This window comes from Martes martes (assembly GCF_963455335.1).
Source record: "Martes martes genome assembly, chromosome: 2".
In the NCBI taxonomy this organism is placed as follows: Eukaryota; Metazoa; Chordata; class Mammalia; order Carnivora; family Mustelidae; genus Martes; species Martes martes.
In genome coordinates, this window is record NC_137889.1 from 96421774 (window position 1) to 96436611 (window position 14838).

A 14838-nucleotide genomic window follows, 5' to 3' on the forward strand; every position below is an offset into this window, starting at 1 on the left:
GGTAATAATAATCAATATAAAGCATTTAAAAACTAAGATTTAACATGGGAGCCAGGCAGCAGATTATTCAAATAAACTGGTGCCAAGCCTTAATTGCCTTTTGTGACAGTCAGCAGGCATCTCTTAGTGGAGGTGGTTGAACAGCTCGGACTCAGGAGCACAGCTTGGTTTATGTTTGTGTTTGCTCAAGAATTTCAAGTTCTCAAGTGATTCTTATTAAGCTTCTGTAATTGTACTACTCCTTTCCAGTTAGTGTCTCTTGCTAGCTAGTAATTTCAGTGAGAAGCTTATAAATGATTTTTGCTTTGCTTTGTTTTGTGCCTGGGTGGCTCAGTCAGTTAAGTGTCTGCTTTTGGTTCAGGTCTTGATCCCAGTCCTGAGATGGAGCCCTGCACTGGACTCCCTGTTTAGCAGGGAGCCTGCTTCTCCCTCTCCTTCTGCCTGCCCCCACCCCCACCCTGCCCTTTTCATGATTGCTCTCTCCGTCTCTCTCATGAACAAATAAAATCTTAAAAAAATACTATTTTGCTTTGTTGCTGATAACATGCACTTGAAATTGTTCTCTAACCTTTCTCCTTCTCCTCCAGCTACATATTTGGTTTCTGTCCCAATTGTTGACTTATGGGACACTGACTTTTCTCCAGGACTTTTCTCCTCCTCCACACTCTTTGTATTTTTAGCCCCGGCCCCTTTGCAGACAAGGGAGTGTATTTTTTTTTTTTTTTTAAGGTTTTATTTATTTATTTGACAGACAGAGATCACAAGTAGGCAGAGAGGCAGTCAGAGAGAGAGAGGAGGAAGCAGGCTCCCTGCTGAGCAGAGAGCCTGATGCAGGTCTCGATCCCAGGACCCTGGGATCATGACCTGAGCCAAAGGCAGAGCCTTTAATCCACTGAGCCACCCAGGTGCCCCCAAAGGAGTGTATTTTTAAGGCTTGAATTTACTCTCTCTGATTTCTTTAATTTCCCAGGACATTGTTGGAGTGACTTGACCACAGCTTAACCAGTTATTTATTTATTTATTTATTTTTTAATCCTTATGAGTGTGTTTCCACATATTCAGATTTTGAGGAAGGGGAACTCATAAATAAGGAGAAATTAATCTTTTTAGATTTAACATATTGTATCACTTTTTCTAGCTCTGTGAATTCTTAATGTCAGAAAATTAAGAGGTGCCTGGGTGGCTTAGTGTGTTAAGCCTCTACCTTCAGCTCAGGTCATGATCTCAGGGTCCTAGCATTGGACCCCGCATTGGGCTCTCTGCTCAACAGGGAGCCTCTTCCCTGCTTCCCCCTCTCTGTCTCTGCCTGCCTCTCTGCCTACTTGTGAATTCTCTCTCTCTTTCAAATAAATGAATAAAATCTTTAAAAAAAATTAAATTGACTTTATTTCTGATAATTTCTGAATTTTACTTTTGATCAGAAAAGGAAGTTACACGTATGGTCTAAATAGGAAGGAAAGGAATAAAAAAAACAGATGGATATTATCTGCTCATATTGTTTGAATTTCTAAGGGATGGCTCTTTTATTTATTGTCTTCAGTGTTTACATGCTTTAGATTTTCCTAGCAATTTCAGTAAGTTGGCTAAAAAGCCCCCTAAGAATTCAGACCAAGGGCTGTTCAGAGGCAGTCTTTCTTCCATGACAGTATTCATGCATTTGACCTCAGTCTAATGAAGAGATTTATCATTGGCCCTTCCTAGCCATTCGTTAGTATATTTGAACTTTGCCAGTCTAGTTCTTTAAACTGAGGTATTTTGCATCACTTGAGGGTTATAAACTGAGTAAACAATTCTAAGGGTGTTGATGATAACTGGAGGGCTAATGTATGGCAGAACGCTGCTGCCATGGATACCGAATAGACAAGCCCACAAATCACAGCTAATGCCCTGCTCAGCGCTTTCTTCCCTTGACCTTTCAGGACGACGCTGCCGTTGTCTGTCTTGGACACTGAGCAAGCATATGTATGAGAAAAAGATGGAGATATAATTTAGTATTTTAATTCTCAGCACACGCAGTAGTGGTGGGTGACTAACATTAGGAGTCTGCTGGCATTCATCACCCTAACTTATGAAGACAGTGAAGTCGGTTTATCAATAGTTCTGTATGTCAGAGTTCTTGTTTTCCAGATTTGGCCCCAGGAGAGGATAGCGCAAAATGGGGGGATGAATGACTCAAGGCCTGATTCTGTTACCATTTTTTCTGCGACCCTGTACATGTTTATTAGACTCTCTGCCTTTAATTTCCTCATCTGTAAAATAGAAATACTATCACTTTCTTTCCATTGTTGGGAGGATTAAATGAGGTAGAATAAGTAATTTTTTTTAATCTAGAAAGCCATACATAAATTTAGAATTTTCTTTGCTTTCTGTGGTCCTGTTAAAACCCCTTCTTTCTGTTATTCATCCTCACCCCATCCCCCAGTATAAGCTCTGCCTGTTTACAATAGAGCTCGATGTTTCTTCCGTATGACAGATCAACCCCAAAGCAGAGGGACCAAATGGTAGAATCTTAGCTGGGTTATGCTGTGCTAATCCCAGCTCTTACCTGTCTTTCTTTGGTGCCTTAGTAAAAGAGAAGTTTATTTCATTTGGAGCAAATAGAACCAGCATAAATGTTCACCTGCATGGGGGCAAACCTACAGGGCCTCTCATTTGCTGTAAGGTTCTTGAGAAATTGCTCAAGCTCTCTGAGCCTCATTCGAAGATGAGCATAATACTGCCTTCCTCATGAAGTCATTTTCCTGGATGTGTTGGGGGGATGTCTACGGAGGACCAAGGCAGGTGTTCAGTAATTGGTACATATGGTTATTAATGGCGTATGTTATATGGAAAGTTTGGCTCCTTCTTTCTCACAGGTTTCTAGACAGAGAAGATATTACCGAATGTTTTATGGTTATTAAATCAAATTTCATAAAAGGAGTTTTGGAATTCTCTTAACCGATTGTAACCTGTAATGATCATCAACTTTGTCCTTGTACGTAATTGAACAAATGACAAACGTGTTCCTCCCCCCCGCCCCACACACACTTACTTTGCCTGCTTGGTCTTTAGCACAGATGGATATTGTTTCACAATGATAGAAGAAGATGATTCTGGGATGCCTGTGGTCACTTCTGGATGTCTAGGACTAGAAGGCTCAGATTTTCAGTGTCGGGTAAGGAAGATAAGTTAATTCTACTTTGTAACCTTTCATTGTCAGCTTTCAAACAGTCAGGTTTCACATTAGATAAAACAATTGCTTTTCTTGACTAGCCTGTTTTTAGTAAGTTGGAAAGTAATTTGAAAATTCTTTCATTGGGCCAATTCTGCCTTTATTAACCAAATCAAACATGGTTAACTTCTTGCGTTAGTGATTCATTCGATTGTCTTGCTCAGATTCCAATTTAGTTAATTGCATTAATCCAAGCCTTCTTCCTCGGTTTATAATTATGTGCCCTGGCTCTTATAAATGCAATAGTAGTTTTGTTGAAATGCAAAAGCTGCAGTAAGATAATACATGGGAAATTTAAGAGCAATTTCCTAATAGAAAACAAAATATTCAGGATGTTTGAGAAAAATCATCAGAATTTTAAGTGAGCTCTCTAAATAGTGTTAGTTCTTTAAAAAGCTTTCGATTATGTGACTTTGAAATGTAGGGGGCTCCACTAATCGCTGTTTGGGTTCAACTTTAGGACACCCCCATTCCTCATCAGAGAAGGTCAATTGAGTGCTGCACAGAACGGAATGAATGCAATAAAGACCTTCACCCCACTCTGCCTCCCCTGAAAACCAGAGGTAAGGAGAGGAATGCTTGGAGCTAGGAGGGCTTTAGGCACAGAATTGCTCTGTCCTCCCTAAATGAATGCACCTGTATCGTTTTCCTCTGCTGGGGCAGGAGACTGAAGCAATAGGACATAATTCAAGTAGTTCTTGGAAAAGTAGTCTTATGTGGCTTCATGCTTGAGAATCTTATTTCTTTAACTTCTCCCCACTTCCCTGTAAAAACTAGAGGTCCTAGAGCTTGTAGTATGTTTCAGGAGCATGGAGGAAGGAGACGGCATTTTACGCTTACCTCGAAGTGTTATTCAGAAGTTGCACTTCAGTCAAAAACTGCCGTGAGGCTAAGGTGCATTAAAAGAAATAAAGGACCAAATTGGATTATTTGCCAGATGCATTTCCTTTTGTCTGTGCTAGAGCAACTACATTTTAGTCAAATCATGTATCAGTATATTGATAGGATGGGAAAGATGTCTAGAGAATTTAATCTAAAAACTTATACATTTAAGTGTTGCTCATTGAAAAAAAGACAAATACTGCAACCTGAAAGACTTTTTGTTAAAAACCACTCCTATGTTTCCTTTCTTCTCCTTGCTCTCACCACGGAATAAATGACTGGGATTGTCACAGAGTCCTAAAGCTTAAGTCTTATATAAGTGGTTTAAAATGATTTCTCACGATTGATTTTATTTCTTGAGTAAATCTTCCTAATAAAATATAATGACATTTCATAGTTTTGATGATAACATTTTATAACACTTGTTTCTGCTGAAGCCTAGAAAGCTTTAAAGGATTCATTCATAATAATTCAGATAAAACATTCTATTTCCAGTCAGCATAGCAGGCATTAGGGATACAGAAATGGATGAAGAAAATTCCTGCTCTCAAGACATGCCTACTGGGATGTGAGAAATATGTAAATATTTAAATTATATTTGGTCAGGAATAGCTTAGTAGAGTTAAATTATAAGTGCAGTAAACAGGTCAGTGGTTTACTTGCTTGGGGTGGGAGGATGTCAAAAGAGCTTCATAGAAGTGACACGAACAGACTTTAAGGGTGAACAAGAGTTCCCTAAGTGGATAAAACAGGAATAAAAATTTAGAAAGTTCCCTAAGTGGGTAAGACAGGAATAAAAATTAAAAAGAAAAAATTATAATGGCTAACATAAGCCAAGAATTATTATCAGTATCACATTAATTAACCCATTCGAGTCCCACCATAGTCCAAAGAGGTACCCGGAATTATTCCTTGTTTAAAGATGAGGAAATTGGGGGCACCTGGGTGGCTCAATCCTTAAGTGTCTGCCTTCGATTCAGGTCATGATCTCAGTCCTGGGATTAGAGCCTTGCCTCAGACTCTCTGCTCATCGGGGAGTCTCCTTCTCCCTCTCACTCTCTGCACATGAGCTCTCTCTCTCTCTCTGCTCTCCCTCTCACTTTCAAATAAATAAATAAAATCTTTAAAAAAAAAAAGTGAGGAAATTGCAGCACAGGGAGTTTACCTAATTTTCCCAAATTTGCACAGTCGCTTAGTAGCAGTGACTCTAAACAGAGGCAGTAGTGAATGGAGAGGTTCCGTTTGCAATACTTGAGAGGCATTTGCAAAATACAGGCATAGCAAACAGCATGGCTGATTGGAGAAAATCTCATAATTAAGTTGTCTAAAAACCTCATTATTTAAAGTAGGTCTGTAGATCTCTCATTAGTATCACTTGGAACTCATTAGAAATGTGGAATGTCGGGACACCTGCATGGCTCAGTTAAGGTTAGGTGTCTGACACTTGATTTTGGCTCAGGTCATGATCTCAGGGTTTGAGATAGAGCGGGGCGTGGAGCTCCATGCTGAGAGTGGACCCTGCTTAGGATTCTCCCTATTCCTCTCCACCTCCCTCCAACTCACTCAAGCACTCTCAAATAAATAATAAATAAATAATTAAATAAATAAATAAAGATTAAATAAATGTGGAATCTCTGGCCTACCCCCTACTACCAAACTTACTTTTTAACGGTACTCCTCAAGTGATTTGTATGCACATTACAGTTTGGGTAATACTTTTGGAGGAAAAAAGTAGGACCTTTAGAGGATATCGCTAGCACACTTGTGCCTTACCGTGTGAGTCTGATAACACCTTGTTCAAAGAGAAGTCTGATGTCAAATTGCTGTAAAGTTCTAAATGTTTACTTTCAGGTTTCCTAGGCATTTCCTTGTGAACCAGTTGCAGAAAGTTGGCGGTTTATAGACACTGTTTTGAACAGCACTGGTATAAGGGCTCACGTATTAGGAATGGGGGAGGGAGGAGGGTGGGAAGTGGCTGGATGTGAAGGTAGAAGTGCTAGATTTTAGGATCTCTTTCCTCCAGGGGAGAAGGTTGCTTACATGCAAGTGAAGGTGCTGAGTTCTAGAAGTTGCAGTAGGGTTTAGGAAAATTCGGATTCTTCCTATTGCTGAGGGCTGCAGTGTGCATATTGTCCTGTAGATGGAGCCAGATTCTACTTAGCACTAAGCAGATGACGGACTGTTGTCTGAGGAGGTTGAGAATGTAGGGACTTTTAAAAATAGTAGAATAGGGGCGCCTGGGTGGCTCAGTGGGTTAAAGCCTCTGCCTTCGGCTCAGGTCATGATCCCAGGGTCCTGGGATCGAGTCCCATATGGGGCTCTCTGCTCAGCGGGGAGCCTGCTTCCTCCTCTCCCTCTGCCTGCCTCTTTGCCTACTTGTGATCTCTGTCTGTCAAATAAATAAAATCTTAAAAAAAAAAATAGTAGAATAAGTCTCTAGAGAACAGGGTGAAGAGGCTTTGAATAGAAAGGCAGCAGCATAATCCTTGTTTTAGAGCAGTATGGGAAGGAGGACGTAGGAATGGTTGATGCAAAATGCTGAAAATTATGCAAGGTGGTAGGCGTGGGTGGAGTTTAGTGGCATTAAGGTTTACTGCTTTGAACTTTGAGGATCCCAGGTAGTCCCTAGGTGAGTTCTCTGCAGATCCCATCGGTGCAGTCATTCTGGGGTCCAGTAAAAGTCCCAGCAGGCTGCAGTCTAAGAATGCTGCCATTTTTTAACATAGCTCTACCATAAAGCTACTGTTTCCTTTTTTTTTTTCTTTTTCTTTTTCTTTAACCTCCGCCAGAAACACCGCCATGGCCAGTGGTTTAAAAGGAGAGTGGGATGGGACAAGTTCAGAGTGGACACATCCCCTGTGTCCTGTGGAGCCACTGCTTGATGGAAAGGGGCACGGGTGGAGGAAGTCAGAGTGGGGCCCTTTAAAGCTCAGAACCCAGGCTGATTTTCTGGCCTAAGGGCTATGGAAATCATCCTCATAATTGAGATATTTGCTAATGAGAATGGGATGCTTACTTACTATGGCTCTCTTTTAAGTACCTTATGTATGCTAACTTACCGAATCCTCATAGCCTGATGAGGAAGGCATTGTGGTTATTATCCCCATTTCACAGACAGGGAAACAGAGGAACAGTAAGGTTAAGTACTCTGTGAAGGATACCTAGCTAAAGTAGTAGAGAGGAAATGGGTCAGTGGTGTTATCTCACAGCATCTTCTTCAGAGAGTTCTGAATGATGTTCTCAAAAAAAAAAAAAAAAAAAAAAGAAGTTTTCCTTTTGTAAGAGTGAGGAAACTAAATAAAACAATGGAAAATAATGGTTAGCCATGGCAGCTAATAATCAATACGCAATTTTACATTAAAGCCTTTTGTTTATTATATTTGCTTTGCTTTATTTATTAAATTAGCATTTTCTCTATTCTTAGGATATGGTATCAGGGGTTGCTCTCTCCCTCCTATGTGCTGGCATGTGCTGGCTCATTCTTCCCCCTCCCATCCTTCTAAGTTAACATTTACTGCATCCCACTTGTGTGGTTGCCAGTGATTCTCAAACTTCAGATGCAACAGAATTCACCTGGAGGGCTTGTTAAAACACAGACTACTGGCCCCACCCAGAGTCTGATTCAGTGTATCTGAGTGGGCCCTAGGCATTTGCATTTCTCAGGAGTTCCCAGGTGTTGCTGATGCTGTTGGTCCAGAAACTACTCTTTGAGAACCCCTGTACTTGGCATTGCCTAGTAGATTATTATGTATTATTATAGCAGATTCATTATAAATCTGTATGTCAGATGACTAGAAAGCAGAGACCTTTTCAGAAGACTAGAAGGCTAAAATATCCAGCTTGCCATTTGGTTGTTGTTGTTCTTGTTCTTATATAATTGCTCTTCCAAAAAAGGTAAATGAATAACCACACCACAAAACATCTGTATTACTAGATGCTCCATAATAGCTTAGGCGAGGTTTCATTACTAGAGATCAGAGAAGTTCTAAGTATAGGGGTAAAAACTGACAAATAAATTGTCCTTATTAAAAACAAACAAAATCTTTTCTACTAATCCAGAATTTTCTCAGACTCTTTTTTTTTTAAACTTAGGTACATTTAGCAGGAAATTAGAGATATACAATCTCATGCAACAAGTATTTATCAACATGTATTTATGTCCTTGAAATTTCATTTGTCATCTTCTGTTTTGAAAGAGAAGATGACGGGCAGCCAGAATACCGTTTAAATTCTTAGGTGAATACTGGTCTTCCTTTTGCTTTTGGTTATTCCCTTTCAGCACCAGAAAAGCAGAACATCCTAGGATAACGTTCTTTCTCTAGAAGGTGGAAATATGTAAAGTTATTAGATCAAATGCAGCACCTTCACATAAACAGTAAAATATGATCTGGGCAGCCTGAGTAACATTGCAGCTGGTGCTAAGGATTGGAAGCAATGTCTATTTTGATGTAGAGGCTTATAGGGAGAAGTGGTGCTGCCCTGGCGTCTGGTTCCTTGCCTGCAGAGCTGATCAGGGCACTAGAAGGCTGGGAGGAATGATGCGTGTTTGGACTCTCAGCATCAGATGGTTTGACCAAGATACTGTGAGTAAAATGCTCTCTTGGAATTATGTGTGGGCAGGAGAAATTGAAGAGAGCCCCACCCTACCCCCAAGTGACTTATTATAGTTACGTATTTTTGTTTACTTTTTTTTAAATGAGCACTTTTAGAAGTGAATGGTGTTAAGTAGAAGTTGTTGCTCTACTAAATGGGATCCTCTAATTTGGCTTTTGTAAAAACAAAGGAAGTTTATATGGTTTTTTGAAATAGATATGTTTGTGTGTTAAAATAGAGTAATTCCTCATATATACTACATGTGTACTTCGTAGAAAATGTATCAGAAATAACATTCCATTTTGAAATATGCTAATCTCAATGTAGTTTAAGTCAAATTACAGCACAGAACTTCCAGAGTTAAAATTTATCTTATTTTCCTACTCAGTTAAAAAGTATATCCTGAGCAGCTTACAGATTTGCTTTAAAATGCTATTCCTTAGCTTAGATATTGCCGATTAGAAATCAAAGTCTGTAGGTAAGTTATTTAAGCAATGAAACCTCTCCCTTGTTCGCCACAACACAGATAGATTGCATATACAGTAATGTACAGAATGCAAAGATGAGTTTCAAAATTTTCCATCTGATACGTATATTATGCCCTTGGCAGTGTGAACCAATGCATGAGAGTCTAAGCTTAAATTCCTTGCTAGAGAGTAGCTCTAGCATGTGTTGGAATGTTTAGCTCCTAACTATTTCTAGGTGATTTTGTGTTTGAGACAGATGAAAGGAATTTAGAAATAATTAGTCTTTTTCTTTCTCATGGAACACAGTAATCTGGATATAAAAATTATGTCCTCAGAATCATAAATACAGAGAACAAACTGGTGGTTGCCAGAAAGAAGGGGATTGGGAGGATGGTATCAAATAGCTGATCAGGATTAAGAGACACAGAGTTCCAGTTATAAAATAAATGAGTCATGGGTATGAAAAGTACAGTATGGCAGATCTAGTCAATACTGTAATAACATCGTATGGTGCAGATGGTAACTACACTTATCCTGGTGAGCACAGTTTAACGTCTAGAACTGTTGAATCACTGAAACTAACGTACATTGTATGTCACCTGCATGTAAAAATAAGAAAAAAATAAGTAAATAATAAAGTTACCATTAACCAAATATGTCTTAACCTACTGTGTTTCCAAGAAATATAATCCTAAATATTTTTATGCAGGAAAATAACTAGAAAATTGTCTTTATTGTTACAGTCAATTTATTTCTAGATGTTACTATAAGAAAGAATCCCAATGTAAGATGAAAGTAAGTTACTTTTACAATATTCTTTGTTGACTAAAATCCTTTGATAAAAATACACTTTTCAGGTGCTTTGTGCTTTATTAATTGAAAGATGTCTCTAATTTATCCATGATTATAATATTGAGAATACAGGCAGAGATGTCTTTGGGCAATCTTATTTCCAAGATCTGTTCTAGCTACAGGGTTTTTTTCTTCTATTTCTTATTGCAATTAGGAACCGTCTTATGGCCTTATTAAACAAACAAACAGAAAACAGGCCCTGCCATTTTTAACAGTTAGAAACTGCTTACTGATCAGAGAAGAGACAAGTAGTGACAGAACGCTATCTTGTTAAAAAACCGCCGGTGACTCTCACTTGTTTCTAAGACTGAGCCAGACTTCCCTGGAGGCTTCTCTGTTCTACTTCCTTGAGCAGCTGGAGTGACAGCGCAGGTAAAAATCTGCTGCCCCAGAGAGAACTGTGTGCTCTGTTCTTTTCCTGATAGGAATCTGGACGGATTCGCTTTCCGCTTTCCGAGACTCTGGCAGTGACTTGAATGTTTACATTGTTAATGCTCTGAGCACAGGTAATGGCAGATTAAAACATGACCAGCATGACCAACAGAAACAAAAGGTTTATTGATAAGGATCACCTATTCATGTTGGAAGACAAGGAGGCAGTAGATGAGGTTGCAGGGAATAGGGTTATTGAGGCAAAGAAAAGGAAAATGGGAGCTAATGCTAGCTTGAGGAAAAACTGCTTGATGGTTGAGGAAAGAATCCCTTAGATCCTTTCTAGTCTTGTTGCTCTCATAAATCAGATATCAGATAAGATGGGTAATACAGTGTTCTACGAATTCAGAGTGTATTCTGCACTTACCGTGGAAAGTAAGAGGCAGTGAGGCTGAGAGGTTCAGTGCAATTAATCACTTGGATGACAAAATGTTCTCTATGCAGATACTGATTATCTATTGTGCTTAAGTAGTTAGTTCTTGCAGTTTTAATTGTATGCAGCATTCTCTCTCTCTCTCTCTCTCTCTTTTTTTTTTTTTTTGCAAACTAAGGCTTTTTGCTTTCGTTATCCTTGAAATTGGAAACACGTTTTATGCGAAGTTTCCAGCGACCATGTTTGCACGTATGTGCATGTGTACCGTGGCATCTGTGCACCTGCCTGTGTATAAACACCGCGGACTGGGCTCTCCCCAGCAGAGGGACTGTGCTCACCTGGGCTTTATTGCCTACAGCCTAATGGAAGGAAATTTTGCTAAACAATTCATTAGATAAAAATCTTGGCCTCTTTAAGAGGATTTCAGGATTTCCTAAGTAACACTTTTCAGACATGCATGTGCTACTTTATACAATGTCTGTGGGCTTTTGAGCCTGAATGGCTTTTTGGACCTGTCCTGTCATGGGTCAAGGTCCTGAACTCCTTTTTATCTGGACCATTGGCAGTGTTTCTGAAGTTGTTGATATCAAACTGCTTTTCTTTAATGGCCTCTTACTTAGTCTTTTTGGAGGCAGACTACTTCCATTAATATTTTGTAAGTAGTGTACATCATAAGTAATTGTTAAACATATGTTCTAGGCTGATGAGTAAATTACCACATTAATCGTAACAGGATTTGGACTTGGGATTTAGTATAAAGACCTGTGGATTTTAATTTACAACAAAACTCCAGATATTTTAAAGTAAGATTTATTTTCAGTTTATATGTTCATGGTAATTTCTTCATTTTGATAATTTCATTACCATTTTGTAAAACAATGTCCTTGTTTTTAGGAGGTGCATTCTGAAGTGTTTATGGGGAGGAACATTATATCTGTAACTTCAAATGATCTACAAACCACACATATAAATAAATATAAATATGAATACAAATATATAAATATATGTATGTATATACATATGTGTGTGTGTTTATATATAGACAGACACACAGATACCCATACTGAGAGAGCAAGAGAATTGTAAAGCAAATAAGGTAAAATTTTAAAAATGGTAATTTTCTGGGAAGGGCACATTAGAGCTCTTTCTCCTTACAGGTTTTCTATAAGACTGAAATTATTTCAACATAATTAAAACATGTGTTCACACTGATGGTGAAATAGAAACTGTTGTAATCTTTTTAAAAGATTATTTTGACAAAATGTATGAAAAGCCTTAAAATGTATATTCTTTGAATAATTCTGCTTCTAGAAATCTAGATTAAGGAAATAATCACTGACATGTGCAGTGATGTACCTTTAAGAGTGCCCACAGAATTTTATGTATTTCAGCAAGGATGTATTACAGAAAAATCTTTACAATCTTCTAAATATATATTATCGGAAGACTCACTTTATAATTAGGATGTATCTGTGTATATACTGTGTGATCTTTAAAACTCATGTCATGGGAGAAATTTATTGTTTTGGAAAACATTCACAGTATTATCAATGAAAATAATCTAACTATAGAGCAACAGTATTTTTTTCCTAAGTTTTTTTTATTGTGGTAAAATACACATCCCGTAAAATTTACTATCTATAAACCACTTTGAAGTGGATAGTCCAGTGGTATTAAATATGTTCATAATGTTATACAGCCATCACCCTCCTCCATCTCCATAGCTCTGTTCATCTTACAACCTGTAACTCTATACACATTAAATATTAACTCCCCTGAGCTCCTGGCAACGACCATTCTACTTTTTGTCTTTTGATTTTGACTACTCTAAGTATCTCATAGAAGTGGAATCATACACAATATCTGTCCTCTTATTACTGGCTTATTTCCCTTGGTATAATGTCCTCAGATTCACCATGTTGTAGAATATGTCAGAATTTACTTCCTTTTTAAGGTTGAATAGTAGTCCGTGTGTGTATCTACATATACCATATTTTGCTTACCCGTTCATCTGCCAGTGGACAGTTGCTCTTCCTCCTTGTTTTAGCTGTTGTGAATAAATCTGCTATGGACATGGGTGTATGTAAGGCCGCCTTGCGGGATATTTTGCTAATTATTATTATTTTTTTTTCTGTTCATTGAAATGATACTGCAAAGGCATAGGTTAAAATGTTAGTTGTAATTTTCCTAAATAATGAGATGGTGGCGGTTTTATTCATTGCATTAGTTGGTGCTTTTTAGTTTTTATTCATGGGATATATAATACTTTTGAGTGAAAAAAATATTACATTGGGGCCCTTGGGTGGTTCGGTGGGTTAAGCCTCTGCCTTCAGCTCAGGTCATGGTCTCAGGGTCCTTGGATCCAGCCCTGCGTTAGGCACTCTGCTCAGCAGGGAGCCTGCTTCTCTCTCTCTCTCTCTCTCTCTCTCTCTCTGCCTGCCTCTCTGTCTACTTGTGATCTCTCTCTGTCAAGTAAATAAATAAAATCTTTTAAAAAAATTGTTACATTGAGTAGGATAAGGTCCCCAGCCGAAATGTTTAGGTAGCCATGCACTTAAAAGTATACAGCACTGTTGGAAAATTTCTTATTCATAGTAACTGAAGTCATAAATTAGAGTAATACCTTTAAAAATTAAATAACAGTAATCACTTTCTCAAGGGTATATGGTGCCCATAATAAGAACATTGCTAATTCTGTTACTACATAAGTGCACCTGGTTTTAGGTCAGTTTTCTCAAAATATGTTTCAGAGACTCTTTGTATATAAATCACCTGGGATGATTGTAAAAAATAAAATACTCAGAATAAAAATCTCTGAGGCTGAATTCAGCAAATAAGCATTTGTATAAAGCTCTCCAAGTTACTCTTATTTATATGAAGCTTGAGAAGTCATGCTGCAAGTAAATCTGATTTGTCAAGAACTGGAGTTAAAACAACATGAATAATATTTAATAATTTGTTTTATAAAAGGATCACACAATAATTCTTTGAGTAGCACATGCCCATTCTTTTAAAATATGATGCAGTTTATGGAAAAGTTAACTATGTGGTTTTGAAAGGCATCTTTGTTTAAAGCAGTGCACGTCCATATATTCTGTATTCGGCAACCTTTGAGGAACCCTGTTGCTTTGTACCCATCATAAGATGACTGTGTGTGTTTTATGTACAAAGAATATAGATCAGGCTTTTTTGCCCAAACTCATGATATGGAACACTTCAGAAGCCACATGAGAAAAACGTGTAAACCCTTCAGCTGGGTCTGAGATAAAGATGAACCACCTACTTACATTTTGGAGGCCTTGATCCATTTTCATTTGTTCATACTCTGTACTTCTATTCTGTGTCAAGCCTGTTCCTTCCAGAGGGGAAGAAATGCATGCTCTTGAAACAAGTGCCTGCATGAATTATGTTTCACACTAGTTGAGCTTCTAATAATTTTGAAGATATGTGTACATACTTACTGTGCAATATGCCATATTGTTCTTCTCTGTGGGCAGATTAAAAGGACCTGGGACATCTTGCATATGGGGCTTAGCCAACACTTTTAGGAAAGAGTTTCTTCCTAATTTTCAAGTGAAAATATCCTCCGTATTATGGCTCCTTTTCTTTTTAATTTCAGATTTTGTTGACGGACCTATACACCACAAGGCCTTACTTATATCTGTAACCGTCTGTAGTTTGCTATTGGTCCTTATTATTTTATTCTGTTACTTCAGGTAAGTTTCCAACATCTAGATGTAGAATTTTGAGTTTAAAATATCCGCCTCACATGACTGTTCTACCAGTTGACGTTTTTTACCACAGCTTTCTTTGACTTAATTAAATCTTAGATTTCCCAGATAATATCAGTGACTATTGATGGATATTTGTCTTAATGAAGCTGTTAATAGATAGCTGTCTCATTTCTGCTTCGGACATCAAAGTCACGCAGGTAAATTTCACTCTTAGGGAATTTAGGACAGTTAAGGAATTCAGGATCTAGTTGTTACTAAGGTTTGATTCTGAGTGGAGAAATGGCCATGTTGAAC

At 38.1% G+C, this 14838-nt stretch overlaps 1 protein-coding gene across 3 annotated transcripts in view; it reads left to right on the plus strand.

The window, feature by feature from the left end:
• Positions 1 to 14838, plus strand: part of BMPR1B (bone morphogenetic protein receptor type 1B) — a gene marked incomplete at both ends in the record, with an annotated part of 105805 nt that overhangs the window by 69135 nt on the left and 21832 nt on the right. For 2 of the 3 annotated variants that reach the window (XM_080797313.1, XM_080797315.1), the window contains 3 exons: positions 3052 to 3154; positions 3672 to 3774; positions 14430 to 14526. In XM_080797313.1, the coding sequence (XP_080653439.1) occupies positions 3052 to 3154; positions 3672 to 3774; positions 14430 to 14526 (303 nt within the window). The remainder of the gene's footprint in view (positions 1 to 3051; positions 3155 to 3671; positions 3775 to 14429; positions 14527 to 14838) is intronic. The other variant, XM_080797314.1, reaches the window with a different exon arrangement.